The following is a 15,267-nucleotide window of genomic DNA, read 5'->3' as shown; positions in this document are numbered from 1 at the left end:
CTTCTAATTAAGTATTTGCTGATGATTAAAAAAAAAATCCTAGCCAGTCCTGAGGATATCAGTGATACGTATTCATTCCGAATGTAACTAATATAAGCGGAAGTTTTATCAGTGATTAGAGAGCATATTACTGGGGTTTTTTTCCTCAGAATCACTAAATTTTTCAAACACTTGCATGAGCTGTTACAGAGTTCTGCTATATGTAAGAAATTGTCAGACTTGCAAAGCAACAATGCAAAATACCTAGATCATGGCTTCCTTTGCCATTTATTAATGGACTCTAGCATTAATGGTCTTAGCAGAAATACCCAGTGGCTAACATTCTACTGCTTCAAAGTATTTCTCCCAAAATGTCATTGCCCAGGGAATAAAGCTGTGCTCCTCCCCAGCAGATAGTTCCTCACAATCTCACAATTTTTGTGAAGCGAGTACTGCAGCCCGAGTTGGTGACTCAGTGACACATGGCAGATACGAGTCGTCTATCATCCCGTTATTTGCTGACTCCACTTACGGAAGCGGCCAACAACCTGTTCATCTGCCAAACCAGCAAAACCCGAACAGGCTGGACTCTAGGACTGCACTTCTGTAGAAGCGACTGCAGCAGCCAACCCTTGGTGGTGCTCGTAGATACCATAATTACAGGGCAATCATTCTCTGCATGCTTCCATAGTTAGTTTTGAGAGTTAATGACCTGTTCTCTCAGAATTTCCGAGGAACGCCACACGTTTTTTTTCTCCATTTAAATAATTTCAAACACCCTAAAACTTTACTGACAGTCCCTTGGCTGGCATCCTATCCAATAAATTGTTTCTAGTAATCTCTTGAGAGTGAGCAGACTCGTAAAGTAATACCGTACTGATACTTGACAAATGCATAATGTCAGAGAAGAACAACCCTGGGCAATCATATAAAATCTCTAAACGCTCCAAGATGTCACCCCGTAATCAGCAGAATGCTTTTTCACTTCCTGGCGTACGTGTGTTTGGGACTATTGACTGTCATACCACCGAAGGCTGCTCTCCATACAAATCATGTCAGCGTGCTTGACTGTACTACTCTGGCCGAGGAGAGCAAATTCTTACGCTAGTTCAGCCGCATTTGACTTTCAAGTGCAACCTCTGAACTCCCAGTGTTTTGCTGAGGAGTTGGTTTTGGTTTGTTTGTTCGTTGTTTTGTTTTGCTTAGTAACTTACTATTGCTTAATAGATGAAGGATTATACCAGGGCTGGAAATAGCTCTTATTAAAAAGGAAAACAAACAACAACAAAAAAAGCAAACGTGATCATAAGTTGGTTCCACCTCATGTCCCTATTGATTCCTTATCAGATGTAAACCTCCTTCATCCTAAACCCCATTTGTGTTCCTGTCTGATGTCTGCGAACACTCCTCCTCACCATGAGATAGTGCCGTGCTCCAGGAAATGTACTTGTTTGGGAAACTGAAACCTCCTGAAGCAGACTGGGAGCTGCAAGACATGTAATGTTCTAGATTTTGTCTGATTTGTTAATGTGAAACATGCTTCATAAAATATCTTGGTCATAATATATGACTTCTGTTCTGGAAATTTGGGGAGCCGATAGCTGTTGCCTCATTAATAACAAAAGCCTGGTTAACAAAAAATCAAAATTGCAGCAATTCTCAAAAAAATGTATTAGAAATACTGCCTGAGTACAGAAAATGTGATACTGATGTAGGGGTAGTAGTAGAACATCACAGCTGCCATGACTGTCACCTACAGTATTTCTCAGGAAGATCGTCTCTATTGCCTCGTCCATTTGGCTAAACGCAGGTGCAACAAAGCAGACTTAATTGCGTTCTACAAAATCTCCAGTTGTGATTATAACTGGATATGACACGCTTTTAAACGTTGGGTAAGCCTCTTCAACTTTAAGCATCTTCCCAAATTAGAGGGGCAGCAAGAGTTTAACAGTAACTCTCAGCCTCCTGCTTGAGTTCTCTGGCAGAGGTAGGTGGTGCAGCTCTACAGGCACCGAGCAGCGCCCGTCTTGGGCACCACGGTTAGCCTTTGCCTTACGGCAAGGATGTAGTCTGGCCAGCGGGCGTGAAGAGACGATAGTCTGAGCAATGACACTCTCCTGGGGCCAATGATAAGCATTTTACATGTTTCTCTTGAATGGAACCAAGGTCAGGAGATCTGTTTTCTCCCTCAATTGAAGGAATATGTTGAACCTGATGTGCAGACTCAGCTAATGCTTCATGCCACCTCTTTGTCCAGCAAACTGAAACCGGATGGAGCAAAGATGCTCCTGGGATCCTAACTGGCTGTCATCCTTTCTGCCGCTGTGTTAGCTGATGAGATCTCAGTCTGGACAGGGACAAGGTGCATGCGACTCATGACCTCTTGTTCCTTGCTGGGAGAAAACAGCCTGAGGCAATGTAGGCAGAGCTGACACTGGGAAAGATGTAGAACAGAGCTCCAGCTGCTTTGCTACCGCACATGCTGCTTCCACAATCCCCATTTCAGCCCCTTCGTACCTCTCGTGGGACACTGCAGCAGGAGAGGAGATGAGGCGTCCTTCCTGCCAGTGCGGACGGTGGGGTGGGCAGAGCTGGTATAGCTGAGGGGGGCCGGGGCTGGGCCGGGCTGGGCTGGGCTGCCTGCGAGCCCAACTGCGTAAGCGCCATGTAGAGAAACTGCCTTACCTCATTTAAAACGAAGAGAATGTAACTGAAAAATGCAATCGCGTGTCTGTAATTGTTCCTTAGTTCTTAGACATAATGTTTCTTTTTCGAATATAGCTTGCTGATGATCAGGGATTGGTGTTGATGACAACTGTTGCCATGCCAGTATTCAGTAAGCAAAATGAGACTGTAAGTACTCAGACTATTTCTGTCGTGTGATAATGGGGTGACTGCAGCCAAGTTGCTTTCAGGGACCTACTAAGGTTTTAGCCTACTCTAAAAATTCTTCTTCTCTTCTTCTTTTGTCTGCAGTTAGTATCCCTTTGTTAGCATAAAAATGTGGACAAATAATCCCAAATAACTGTACTCTAGAAACCATAGTAAAATAATGAAACCCGATGTCTAAGAGAAAATCTCTGACGATGCTAGGCCTTAGGGTTTTCTTACTTCTACATTACCTTTTTTACAGCAAATAATCTAGATCCTTTTCTTCTTTGCACTGATATGCTTCTATTTCATAGACTCAGAATTTAATTATTCATATGTGTATTATGTATATATCTGTTTATCTTTACTAATTTAACAGGCTATTAAAGAAAATTACATGTACTTTCCCCTTAATGCTTAATCTTCCTCTTTTGTTTATCAAATGGCAGGAGAAATTGGGAAAGAAGGGAGTAACGTTTTCAACAGTAGTTTTGAATTCAAAAACTATTTTGCATGAGGAAGTTTTCTGTTGCGGAACTCAATAGCTATCAAGAGTTTGCATGCCTTTTCTATGTGAATTGCAGATAAAGTAGAAAAGAGCAATATTATTGATGAAATGACTATTTGATCAGATGACTTGCACCAGTATCTGCTTTCCCCACTTTTGAAATAATTGTCTGTAATCTCTTCACTTCTGCAGAGTAGCTGCAATGTGAAATGAGCGGTGAGAATGTTTATTATTGTGGTTCCGAGTGCATCTTTTATTGTTCTTTTCAGAGATCTAAAGGGATTCTTCTGGGAGTAGTTGGCACAGATGTTCCAGTTAAAGAGCTTTTAAAAACTATTCCAAAATACAAGGTAATAGACAAATGATAGTATGTCCTTTCCACTCAGTGTAATATCTATAATGTAACATCATTTATTTAGCACGTTAATATTGCTTATACTGATGTAGCTCCATTATTTCACTCATTTCCCTCAGGAATTTTAGCTCTGTAGTGTCTGATGGCTAAATGTCATTGGTGCTGAGATCACGTGCAGTTTTTAATACCAAAATTAATATATGGCTTGATCTTCACATTTTTGCAGATCACAGCGTGCTCTAGAAGGTAATATTAACTATTGTCCATAATAAAATCAATGACATGATTCAACCACACAATATAACCAGAACAAAATTCATGCTGAAAATTCGCATAACTTTGTATGAAAACCATATGAAAATCTATCCCTAACATGGCTTTAGGCTTCCTGCCTGTGTGTAGCAGTTCCTGTCCCAATTCCATGTCCCAGAGTAGTCGTCTCCATGAATTAAAACAAGTGGCACATTTCAGGAACTTGAACAAGATCCTGCCTAACCAGACGAGTGGTTCCTTCTCCCCTACCCAGTATTTGCTAGATATTTCCCTCTACTTAGTTTTCCAAAGTCGGAGACATACTATAAAATTCTTAAAAAATAATTATCATAAAAGTTTTCACAATTTCATGCACATCAACTATTGTGAAATGTTTGTAACTCAGTAAAAGTAGGCTTCAGGCAAATGCAAAGATATAATTACTTTTCATTTAAATTTGATGCAATACTTCAGTATTTCACTATTTCTCTATGTCTGAAATACTTTACTATAGTGCTGTTTTATTCACAAATGAAAATTAAATGAACGTTTTCCAGTTAATTCCTAGCGGAATTTTTTTGCAAGACAAATAAGCACGTAACACAGTACCGTAGACAGCCTTTACTAAAGAGGCCAGCTATTGCAATAGCTGCATTTTGACGCGTACCTGTACTGAGCAGAAATTTGTACATCACACTTCCCTCTTAATTGGCTGCCGTGCTCTCATGCACTGACTTCTAAGAGGGTGGAGGAATAAGCTGACTTGTGAGTGCCTTTGAATGTTCCTACGTGTTTTTTAGATAATTCTAGTTAGGAGGAAAAAAAATCCTCCTATCGATTTGAATTCTAATTTGAATACATGAGCAATTACCAAATGATTTTGTAGATCAATATGCAGTAACTGGAAAGTTTAAATTAAATGAGAATTTGATAAAAATAATGCATGAAATACTGGCAATAATGTTGATAAGGTGTATTGGAGTAATTTCCTGGGACCTGGATTCCTCTAGGCTAGATACTGGGCAAACAGGACAGAAAGGCTGTCCCAGCCGGAAAAAAGTTTGCAGACTATGGGAAGAGATACCAGAACAGACACCGATACCAGAACAGAGCGAACCAAGGCGTTGCTGTCAGGGTAAACAACAGAGAACAGTCCCAGCGCACTAACCACCCAAGTTAGTTTACTGCAACTTCCATTATACTTTTTTGTATGCAGAAATGCAGAATCACTAGAAGGTAGAAGAGAAAGGAGCAAAAATTTGCTCCTTTGCAAAATCGGGAGCAATGGAAACAATCTTTGGAGCAGCCTTCTAAGGAGCTATGTGGTCGAGCAAGTTTCATTTGTAATGAGAAGGAAGAACAATCGTGTAGTAACTGCAGAAATGAAAGCCTGGCTGTGCATGGCTGGACAGAAAAGGCCGTATCACAGCCATGCTGTTCAGAAGTCATCTGTAAGATTTGGACGTAGTCCAGATGCAAGAACCTGGAGTGTGGGGCCTGAGTAGCAGGTATTGCAGCAGAGTTAGAGTGATTCAGAAAAGGAGAAGATAGGCAGGAAAATTAACATTTCTGGTTTTGTCATATGATACTGTATTTTTAAGACTTAGTTTTCTGTGGAAGTAATATACGATCCTCTTTCTGAATATCAGGCTTTTTATTTGAAGGTAGATTTTATATTGCAGGATGTAATGCAAGAGAGGATTATTACAGGAGGCACCAATATCATGCAATACAGTTAGGTTAGTGAAATCACTTGAGTTATAACTTCCAGTCTCACATACCATAAACATTTCTGAACAGTAAAAAGACCACGCAATTGCAAGAGCATAATCACCCCTGGGACCCATTCCTGTAGAGGCAGCATGTGAAATAAAATTCACACAGGGATATAAAATGATTGGTTGGAAATAGAATTCTGCTGACCTGGAATTCTCGCAGCTTGGATGAGGTGGATTTTATGCCGAGGAAGACGAATAATAACAATAAGCTATTTTCAGCAGTCATTATCTAGACTAAACTTCCCCAGATGTCAGTGGCAGTTTCTCCTGAATAAGGCAGGGTTGGATTTAGTAATACTCAGTTTTCATGTGGCATTTTACAGCAGTTAGAAGAAGTTTTTTAGTTTCTGAATCTGTCATTTAGACACAGAGTTCAAGGTTTAAAATGGCAATACTGCTGTAAGTGGTAGAGCTCTCGAACCAAAGCATTTTAAGTGCAGAGTGTGCAGTTTCACGTATTGCACAACACACAATAAAATACTACCCTTGGAGTCTGGGTATGCTTCAAACAGGCAAGTATTTTTTTCCTGTGAAGTGTACCACCCACATTTGTTTCCCTACCTGACTTCCATTGCTTGGATGTCATTCTGCAGTTCTCAACACAGACAATTATACTTGAGATCTGATATTTAGCCAACCGCTAGTTCACTTGTCATACTATAATAGGTAAAATATGTCCACTGTTATTATTTTGGTTATCCCTCCTTTATGAAGAGATGCCAAGAACATATCACCTTCTATTACTTTCACTGAAGTTTATTGCTTTAGGAAAACCGCTAATTTATGAAACAATCTTCTATATGGCAGATACATTTGACCATACACAATCATTCACAGAGAGACGGTATAAATCTACCTGGTATGTTTTCTCTATGACCTTGCCATAATATCATACTCTGGTTTATATTTCCAGAAAATTACAGAAGCCAACAGACTTGCTGTCCTCCTTGCCTCCTAGAAATGATTCTGACTTGTCAACCTTGGTCACGTTGCTTTATGCCAGACAAATTCCTAAGGACCCACTTCAGCAAAGCATTTAAGAATGTACTGAAGTAAAATAAAAAGGGTTTTAGTAGTGAGAAATGTAAAGTGAATACTAAAGCAAGATAGTTCTGGAGTTTTGGGTTTGGTTTTTTGGTTGGTTGGTTGGTTTTTAATACCTCAGTGCATCAAGATGCTTAAATAAAGATATATAGGTTGTTATATTACGTTACTTCAGAATTGAAAAAAAATGGTTGAGAAAGTATAGTGAGATGTACTCTTTGCACGGTAAACTTACATACTGAAGCTGCAGAAAGATTCTACGTTAGCAGCAAGTTTAAGCTAAGAAGGGATGTTTGAATGACCACGTGAATGATTTGAAGGTACATTTACTGCATACAGTGGGTGCAATCAACTAGGCATCTAATCGACAGGCACATTGTTAAAAGAGTAGTATTGTTATTGAAGTAAGTGCAGTGCTCAATTTGACTACATATACCGTTAGGCCTGACAAAGCATTTCACGGCTCTCAAATGATCTCCCATAGTTCTACTCGGTACAAATATGTAAACTTACAGAGTTTCTTTAGTAGAAATACGCCTTCTGGGGCTCCAGAAGAACTTGAATTAACAGAGAGGTAAAATGCCTTTCAGACTGGAAGATGTAAATATCAGATATGACAGGCCACCGCCTGCTGACTGTAACTGTACATTCAGTACCACTGATTTAAATGATTCTTTTACAACATGTCCTGAGTGAGTGAAGTAAGCTGGACCTAGCCACTCCTGGGAACACGCGAACTGACTACATTCCAGTAGCCCTTTGCTTTGGCACGTGCTGTGGCGTATGCCCCGTGCTCCGCTGTCTCCTACGTGCGTGTATCTGGTTCACTCCAAAGCAGGCAGAAATAAGTGCCCTAGATAGCAAAGCATGTGACATTTTAAAATTGTGCTATATGCTGAATTCATCACAATGACAGGTTCTCATTTTCACAAAATGTCAAGGATCAGAGCTTTGCATAGGCTCTAATGAAACACTATGTGGTTAAGGGTTATGAATGCCGGCTTTAAGCCCTGGGTAACGAAATTCTTGCCTGATTTTTGATTACGAATTTACTGGAGACCATGCTAATTAGTATTTCTTTCTCATTTACTCTTACAGTTAGGTATTCATGGATACGCTTTTGCAATTACAAACAACGGATATATTTTGACTCATCCAGAACTTAGGCCTTTGGTAAGAATGCTATTTACTGATCTATTTTATTTAGCTATATATGTTGCACTTGTTTTTCTTTTAGTGTGAATAATGTAATATTCACTAAAAAACTAAATACAACAGACTGGTTACTTTATATTGCTTTATAACACATTATAATTCTTGGTAAATTTACCTCTGGAAACAAAGGTTAGCATGAAAAAAGTCAAGGAAAATAAATATACAAGTTGTTTCTGCAAAAGATGCAGGCCTCCCTTACTGCAAAATGGCAAAGCCAAAAATTGCTATAATTATGTTCATTTTACATTGAAACGGAATGCCGGAATGCTCTATTGCTACGTAATAACCCCTATTTGTCATGTTAAAGTGTTAAAGCTAATTTAATATATGCGCAGAAATTTCAATAAAGCATATTCTTAAGCAAAGTAGGGACACAAGGGATTTTTATACTAAGAGAGAAATTGCAGCAAATTTTACCTTCAGTTTCCCTTATCATCTTGTTTGCATTAATCACTGCAAGAAAAATAGAAGTGCCTGTTACGCAAATGTTTATCAACTTTACACCCCAGAGAACCAGCACATTCTTGATTGCATCATTGTTTAGGAACAGCACTTGCAAGTGTTCCATCACTATCAACTCTTAGCAAAGCATCGGTATGAACAATTCCACTGCTGTATACACATGGATGCCATATGTATTTCTCAAGCAGGCGCTTCAAGTAATGTCTGATTTCAACAATATTTTAGTAGAAAGCAAATATTAATTGGATGGATCATTTCATATAAAATTATTGAAAAGCATGATTTATTAAGTCATTAGCATATCTGATGTTTCCATTCAGCAAAAGAATTTGTCTTTCTAAGATTTGGGCTAGGAATTACGCCCTTAATTAATATTTGTATTGGCACTTACTGTTTCCCCATTTATTTTTTAACTGGAGTACAGCTTATGAAAAGTTCACCAGGGGGACTTCCGTGGGTGAATGGAAAAACATTTTCTCAGTAACTTCACTGTAAAATGGACAGACAATCTAATGGCAAAGCAGACATTATGGTATCTTGGAAGGAATTTTGAAATAAACGGTTTAATTGTCATTTTTCTTCTAAGAATATCACCCATGATTCTGGATGAATTTGTGGTAGATCGGTAGATTCTGGTAGAATTTTTCACAGCTGTGGAAAAGAAGACAATACCTATAGAGACTTTGGCAAATTACTGACCAGTAAGCACTACAGTTCTCAGAAACGGCTCTTGCAAATTATCCCATTGGCTTTTTTACCATTCCAGTGGTGAGTCACTAAAGCTATATATCCAGGTATAGATGGCTCAGACCCCAGTCAGTTAAATTAACATGCTCCGGTGACCTTTTTTTTTTCACCTCTACACTTCCCACAGATGATTTCTCATAATGATGAATTTGTATCTTGTTTTATGGGAATTAGGACCCCTGCTACCCAAATATATAAATATTAGGGAGCAAAAAACTTCCAGCCTCAGTAGAAGCAGTTTACTCTTCAGGAAGATAGAAAACTTTAAATCGATAGCGAAGCATTTCACCCCTCAGTCACAATGCGTTTTGTCTCTACAAGACATTACATCCCTGAGCAGTACGGAAGTGTGGGATTTACGAGATTGCTGCGCCAGAGCCAGACCCACCTAGTCCAGAATCTCACTTCCAGCAGTGTCCAGCATGAGATTGTTCCTGAGGAAGATGCAGGAGCTGAGTAAGAGGATGTGAAAAATCTCGCAGCAGTCAGTGTAACTTCTAAGAGTTTCAGACAGGCTTCTGCTCATAAACATTTGGTTCTGACATTTTAACATTAAGACTTATTAGAGTGGATACTTCTGTTATCCATAGTAACATACTCATTTTTGTCAGTCTGCTTGACTTCTCATAGTAGTGATTTTTCATATTGTAACCATTTTATGCACAGTTTTTATTTGGAATTAGATTTTTAAATTTCATTAGTTCTTACATTATGAATATGGAAAGCAGAAGCTCCTGATCTATTTTTTCTCTTCCGTTTCTTACTTTGTGTAATAATTTGTGATTGTTATCTCAGTGAATCTTCTCATCACAATAAGCAACCAGTATTTTCAGTCTTGCTGTAGTGTCTGCATTTCGGCATTTTGTTGTCATGTTCTCTGTATTTTTCTGACCTCTTGTTTATCCATTCTCCCATGTTCTTTCCTTCTCTGACTGCGATTGCCCGCTGAGCTTTATTTGGTAACCGTAGCAGAGAAGAGGCAGTAATAGGGGCTGTCCAAAACCTCCTTAGAGCACCTGGACTATATACACAGATTTTTAATGCACCTTCAGGTCTCTTCTGCTGCATCTTCACTGCTTTGTTACCTCAGCTAGCCTGTCCATGTCAAGGGACTATTTGTGTAATTTTCCTTTATCTCACATCCAGCTGCACCACAGACATAACCTAAAAATTGCTTAAAAGAACCAAAGTTACAAGCACACTGACTAGATCTAAAATTTGACTCTCATAGCATTCTGTATCTTTTCCTACAATTCGCTATTTGAAAATCTATATTAGACTAGTTATGTTAATTCACCTCAGTGGTTAAAATGCTGAAACAGATATTGTGCTTTAATGTAAACTTTTTATATGAAATTTTTTTGGGGGGGAAATGCCAGTGTGGGGAGACGTTGTCTTCAAAATCTTTAGCTGTTGCAATGGAAAATGTGATGGGGGTTGGTTTTAGTGACTGGCCACTACCTTCAGAATATTTTATCTCTGTATGTATTAAAGTCCATGTGGTTTTTTTTTAATATCCCAGTCTAAACTGGATATAAATGCATTGTTTTTTATAGCATTCCCCAATTTTTGTAATACTAAAATCATGACTTTGCTCTTCATTCCTAAAAATGCTTTTGAAATCTTCAGGTATCACAGGTACATCTGACAGGCTGTATGCGCAAGCCATAGGAATAGGTATTTGAAAGTTCCCTATCTACATCGCAAGAGTTTGACAACACATGCATTTGCTGTACTGGCCCTTTTTCTTCTGGCAAATTACCTCCTTCAAAAAGATTAGTACTTATTCGTTAAAGAACAGACATTTTAATAAACAGAAGGTACTGAAATCCAGGAACAGTGGATAGCTTTAAGTTAGACTGACAAAGGGTGTTACCCTCTTCCCTTATTTCTGTGGTGGCAGCGTGTTTTAATGAGGCAAAAGGTGGGGTTTTGTTACTATCCCTCACCCCAGTATACATCCTGAAGGCACTTATTTCATTACCTTATACAACAGTCTCTCTTTTTAAAATCAAAATGTTGGGCAGTAGCCCGTAAGTTGTCAACTACGGGGAGCTCGTTGTGATATATTCACGGTCTGTTCATTTCATTTTTTTGGAAGAGTCCTTTCTACCTCTGGGTTCTGTCAGCAGTGCGTAATGGGAGTCTTCTGTTGACTTCAGTGGAGTTTTTGAGAGTGAAGCGATTGCTGGCTTGGGCCCTTAGATTGATATTGCAGGCCGAATCCTGATACCGTTGTAACTAGTGGCAAAACATTCCATGAAATGCGTGACAGTAAGTATGCGAAAATAGGCACGTAGGGCTGGAATTAGACAGTTCACCAAAGATGCTATCTAAAATCCTTCGGGTGGGTTAGAGTTTACAGCCGGGTTACACTGATTACTGACTCGATCCACGCTGGTTTACGTTGCTGTTGTATCTTCCTGTGGCGATGTAAAGCTAGACTATTACTCGACTCCCGAGTTACTAACCCCAGCGGCCGTATCTGTTAGTTCTGAAGCTGACATGCTGCTTTGTAAGGAATTGCCTTAGGGGACCCTGAGCGGCAGGCAGGATAGCAAACAGTCGCTGAGGAAGAGTGCTTCCTGTTGCACCAGATTTTTATCTTATGCTGACCGGTATATTTAATCATTAAGCTAGCTGCATTTTTGTGCTGATTATCCTATTGGGTTTACGTTTAAAAAATGTTGTTCTTGGAGATTTCCTCTCCTGTTTCTTCTGCTTTTTTTTGAATAAACTTGGCTTTCAGTTCGATGGCTGGTTGCGTGTGCATGGGCAGCTGGTGGGAGTAATTGAAGGACGTAGAGGAAAGAACTTTCCAGATAAGTAGAAGGTACTTGCAGAGGGTTACGACAGTTGCTGGAGTAGCCCCCAGACTTCCAGCTCAGTGCTGGCGGGAAGTTTTCACGGGTGACACGGTTGCCACAGAGGCACCAGAAAGAGCTTTTCGTGACATTCCTCTCTAAAAGACACTACTAGAGTGACGAGTCTTCACAAACAACTTAATAAATCATTACACGCAAGGAATAAGGAATCCCTTGGAAATCCCTTTCGGAGAGTAAAAAGAGAGAGCTTGTGAGGCCTCGCCAACGGAACGTTTGAGCGTCCATTCTCCGTATGTTTCCCCCACACAGGAACTCCCACTTCATCGCCCTTCCTTCTGCTGCCCCTTTCTTCCCCAAGCCGCCCTAGGCCGTGCCAGCCCTTTCTCCCAGCCGTCACCGGCCGTCCTGTCCGCGGCCTTCCCAGCCCTGCCGAGGCCGCGCCCTCGGCGGCGTCCCCCGGGCCGGGCGGCCTCCCCCGCGGCGGGCAGCGTCTCCCGGGCCGGGCGGCCTCCCCGGCGGCGGGCGGATCGGGCGGGGCGGGCGGATCGGGCGGGGCGGGCGGAGCGGCGGGCGCGGCCGGCGGCTGCGCTGCGGAGCAGGCGCCATGCGGTGGCGCCCCAGCACCGCGCGGGCGGCTGCCCCGGCGGGCGGGGTCGCTGCGGCCCGCGGGCGGCGGTGGCGGCGTTGGCGGGTGGGCGCGGAGCTCCCCTCAGGCGGGCGCGGAGCTCCCCTCAGGCGGGAGGCGGGCGCAGAGGCGGCTCTGCCGCCTTCCTGCTCTGCTCCAGGGCCTTTTCTGGCTCAGTCGCCCGGCGGGTGGGCGCGTTCTGAACGTTTTCACGCCTTGCCCCTGTTCAGGGTGCCTCTCCCATCCAAAGCACTCCAGTGGTAACTCACTGGAGCCGACGGTAATAATATTTAAATTTTTTTAGCGTTGCTGTATCAGGATGCTCCTATATGCTGCGTTTTGATTAAAAGTCTGTATTTTTACAGAGTAGTATTGTATTTTCCACAAGAGAATATTTTAAATTGTGTGGTGTAATTTTGAATTTTACATTTAGTTTAAAGCCACAACTTACTGTTTAGAAAAAAATGAATAGTCTGGGAGTTCAAAAGTGAATTTTGAGATTTTCAAGGCAGTAACTTGGTTTCCCTGGCTCCTTACACGTGCTTGAAATGTGCGCGTGAGGACAGAGGTTTTCTCCGCAACAGCTACGTCGGATTTAATCGCTCGCTCCTCAGTATCCTGTCCGCGCTTGCAGCGTGCTAGGTGTCACGCCATGAGATTTTAAAATGCAAAATACGTCATGATGACGTTACGGCTTCCCAAAGAAAGGAGCCTACTGAATGTAAAGGAAGAGTAATAAACAAGCGATACATACTTTTTACATACACTTAAAACCAACCACCATATTAATTGTGGCTGATGACTCGTCGCTGTAGCTGTCATTGTATAGTCTGTTAAATGTTGGTGCCAGAGGAAAACTGCTTTCGTAGGGACGTGTGGTGGGTGCTGCTGAAAGGGGAGTGTCTGCCGTGGTCAGACCGGCACCTGGTGAACCCCACCCCGTGTTAGGGTTTGTGCTGTTGCCTCTCAGTCCTAATATTTGTGTGGTTTTCAAGGAATAATAGCAAGATCGCTAGCAGATTTTGAGAATCTTTTCAGATTCGTACTTGGCAATGGAATTTGTATTTTTGTCCAGGGAGTAAAGAAGGGGTTTGTTTTCAGTAATTATTAGGTTAATTTAGGGTAGAATCCTCGAAGTTCCTGAACTTCGAGAGGAGCTCAAGTTCCTTAATTAAAGAAAATATGCATTTAAAGACAAATGCATGTGTTAGGGAATCAAATTGCATCTTTTATTCCGATTCTACCATTTTTTTGATAAACGTAAGATTAAGAACGTGTTATGACTTGTGAATTAATCTAATGACGTCCATGATGACTCAGGATTTTGTAATATTTCTGAGTTTAAATCAAAATCCTCTATCTCTTTGAGAAGATTGAGGCGTATATTCGTACTCTCAGTATAAGCTCTGGAAGGCTAGTAATGGTGATTTTTCGAATGGCTATATGTGAATGCTCTTTTTATCACTGCAAATCAATTCAGTTGGCACATTGCTTTCTTTAAAATAATGCACATCTTTAATTTGTTCAGTCTTAATAGGGAAAGTTACACGTAGAAATCAAAGCCCGTCTCTATACCGCAGTACCCTCACCAAAATATATTGGTGCTAACTTACCACCGTTGGTGGTAACTTACTAAAAGGCTGCCTAAGTTACCATTTTAAACTTAGAATGTTGACTGTCATGATATATCGTATTAAGCTAAAAGACCTGGAGTATTTGAAGATTGCTAGATCAGTATTAAGTCTTTTGTAGCTGTAAATTCTGGGAAAATTTGGTTCTCCTGATATAGAAAAACAGAGAAATCCAAGTCTCGGGGGAAACGTTAATGCCCCACTTAAGCAATGTTAGCCTTTCATAAGCAGCAAATCTCATTTCTCTCTGGGGAGTCCCGCCTGGAAAGTAAGATAACCTACACTTACCCTTGCTTTATTCAGCGACTCCATAAAACTCTACAGCTGTAGCTGACAGCAGAATATTTAAATGATTTGAACAGTGTAAATGCCTCACGTTCATTTAAATAACTGAAGAATTCAATCACTTGAATGCCAATGATTATTCCTATTGGAGTTTACATTTCAAAAAAGACAGCCCATCTGAATCCCTGTGAGAGCATTAAATTGCCATCTAATTAGAAGTGCAAAATTACATATATTTAAAAGATAATTAAAGGTTTGAAGGCTGTTGAATAACTGGTTGTACATATAAATGAATCACGGAAAATTTGTTAGCAATATGTGAAGCTTTCTTTTATTCTTTGCTTTCAGCTTTGAAGTTAGGTATAACCAAGCTCATGGGTTTAAGTCTGGTAGTATTAAGATAAAGGCAGATGTTTTTAATTATTTCTACTCAAACCCCAAATAATTATAAGCAGCTGCCAGTTTTACATAATCCCAAATGATAAGGTCCTGAGAATGCAAATAAAATCCTAAACAGAGAGGTTGTTTTTTTCAGTGGAGTAAATCACATACATGTCGCATTGCTAGTCAACTGCAATCCACCTGAAAATGTGAGCTCAGCCGACGTACTCTTTGTCCGGTCTGTAGGTGTGTGACTTAAAGCTGGTTTTTGTATTTGCTTTTATCTCACCCTGGATATTTCCATATTTT

At 40.6% G+C, this 15,267-nt stretch overlaps 1 protein-coding gene across 1 annotated transcript in view; it reads left to right on the top strand.

Moving 5' to 3' along the window:
* The window catches only part of CACNA2D3 (calcium voltage-gated channel auxiliary subunit alpha2delta 3), a 485,172-nt gene that overhangs the window by 356,806 nt on the left and 113,099 nt on the right, over positions 1–15,267 (top strand). Inside the window, exons 15-17 of the mRNA XM_075514383.1 lie at positions 2,761–2,832; positions 3,628–3,708; positions 7,886–7,960. Of these exons, the coding sequence (XP_075370498.1) occupies positions 2,761–2,832; positions 3,628–3,708; positions 7,886–7,960 (228 nt within the window). The remainder of the gene's footprint in view (positions 1–2,760; positions 2,833–3,627; positions 3,709–7,885; positions 7,961–15,267) is intronic.

This window comes from Mycteria americana, chromosome 11 (assembly GCF_035582795.1).
Source record: "Mycteria americana isolate JAX WOST 10 ecotype Jacksonville Zoo and Gardens chromosome 11, USCA_MyAme_1.0, whole genome shotgun sequence".
NCBI lineage: Eukaryota > Metazoa > Chordata > Aves > Ciconiiformes > Ciconiidae > Mycteria > Mycteria americana.
Note: the sequence above shows the minus strand (reverse complement) of the source record. Positions and strands in the feature narration are given on the sequence as shown.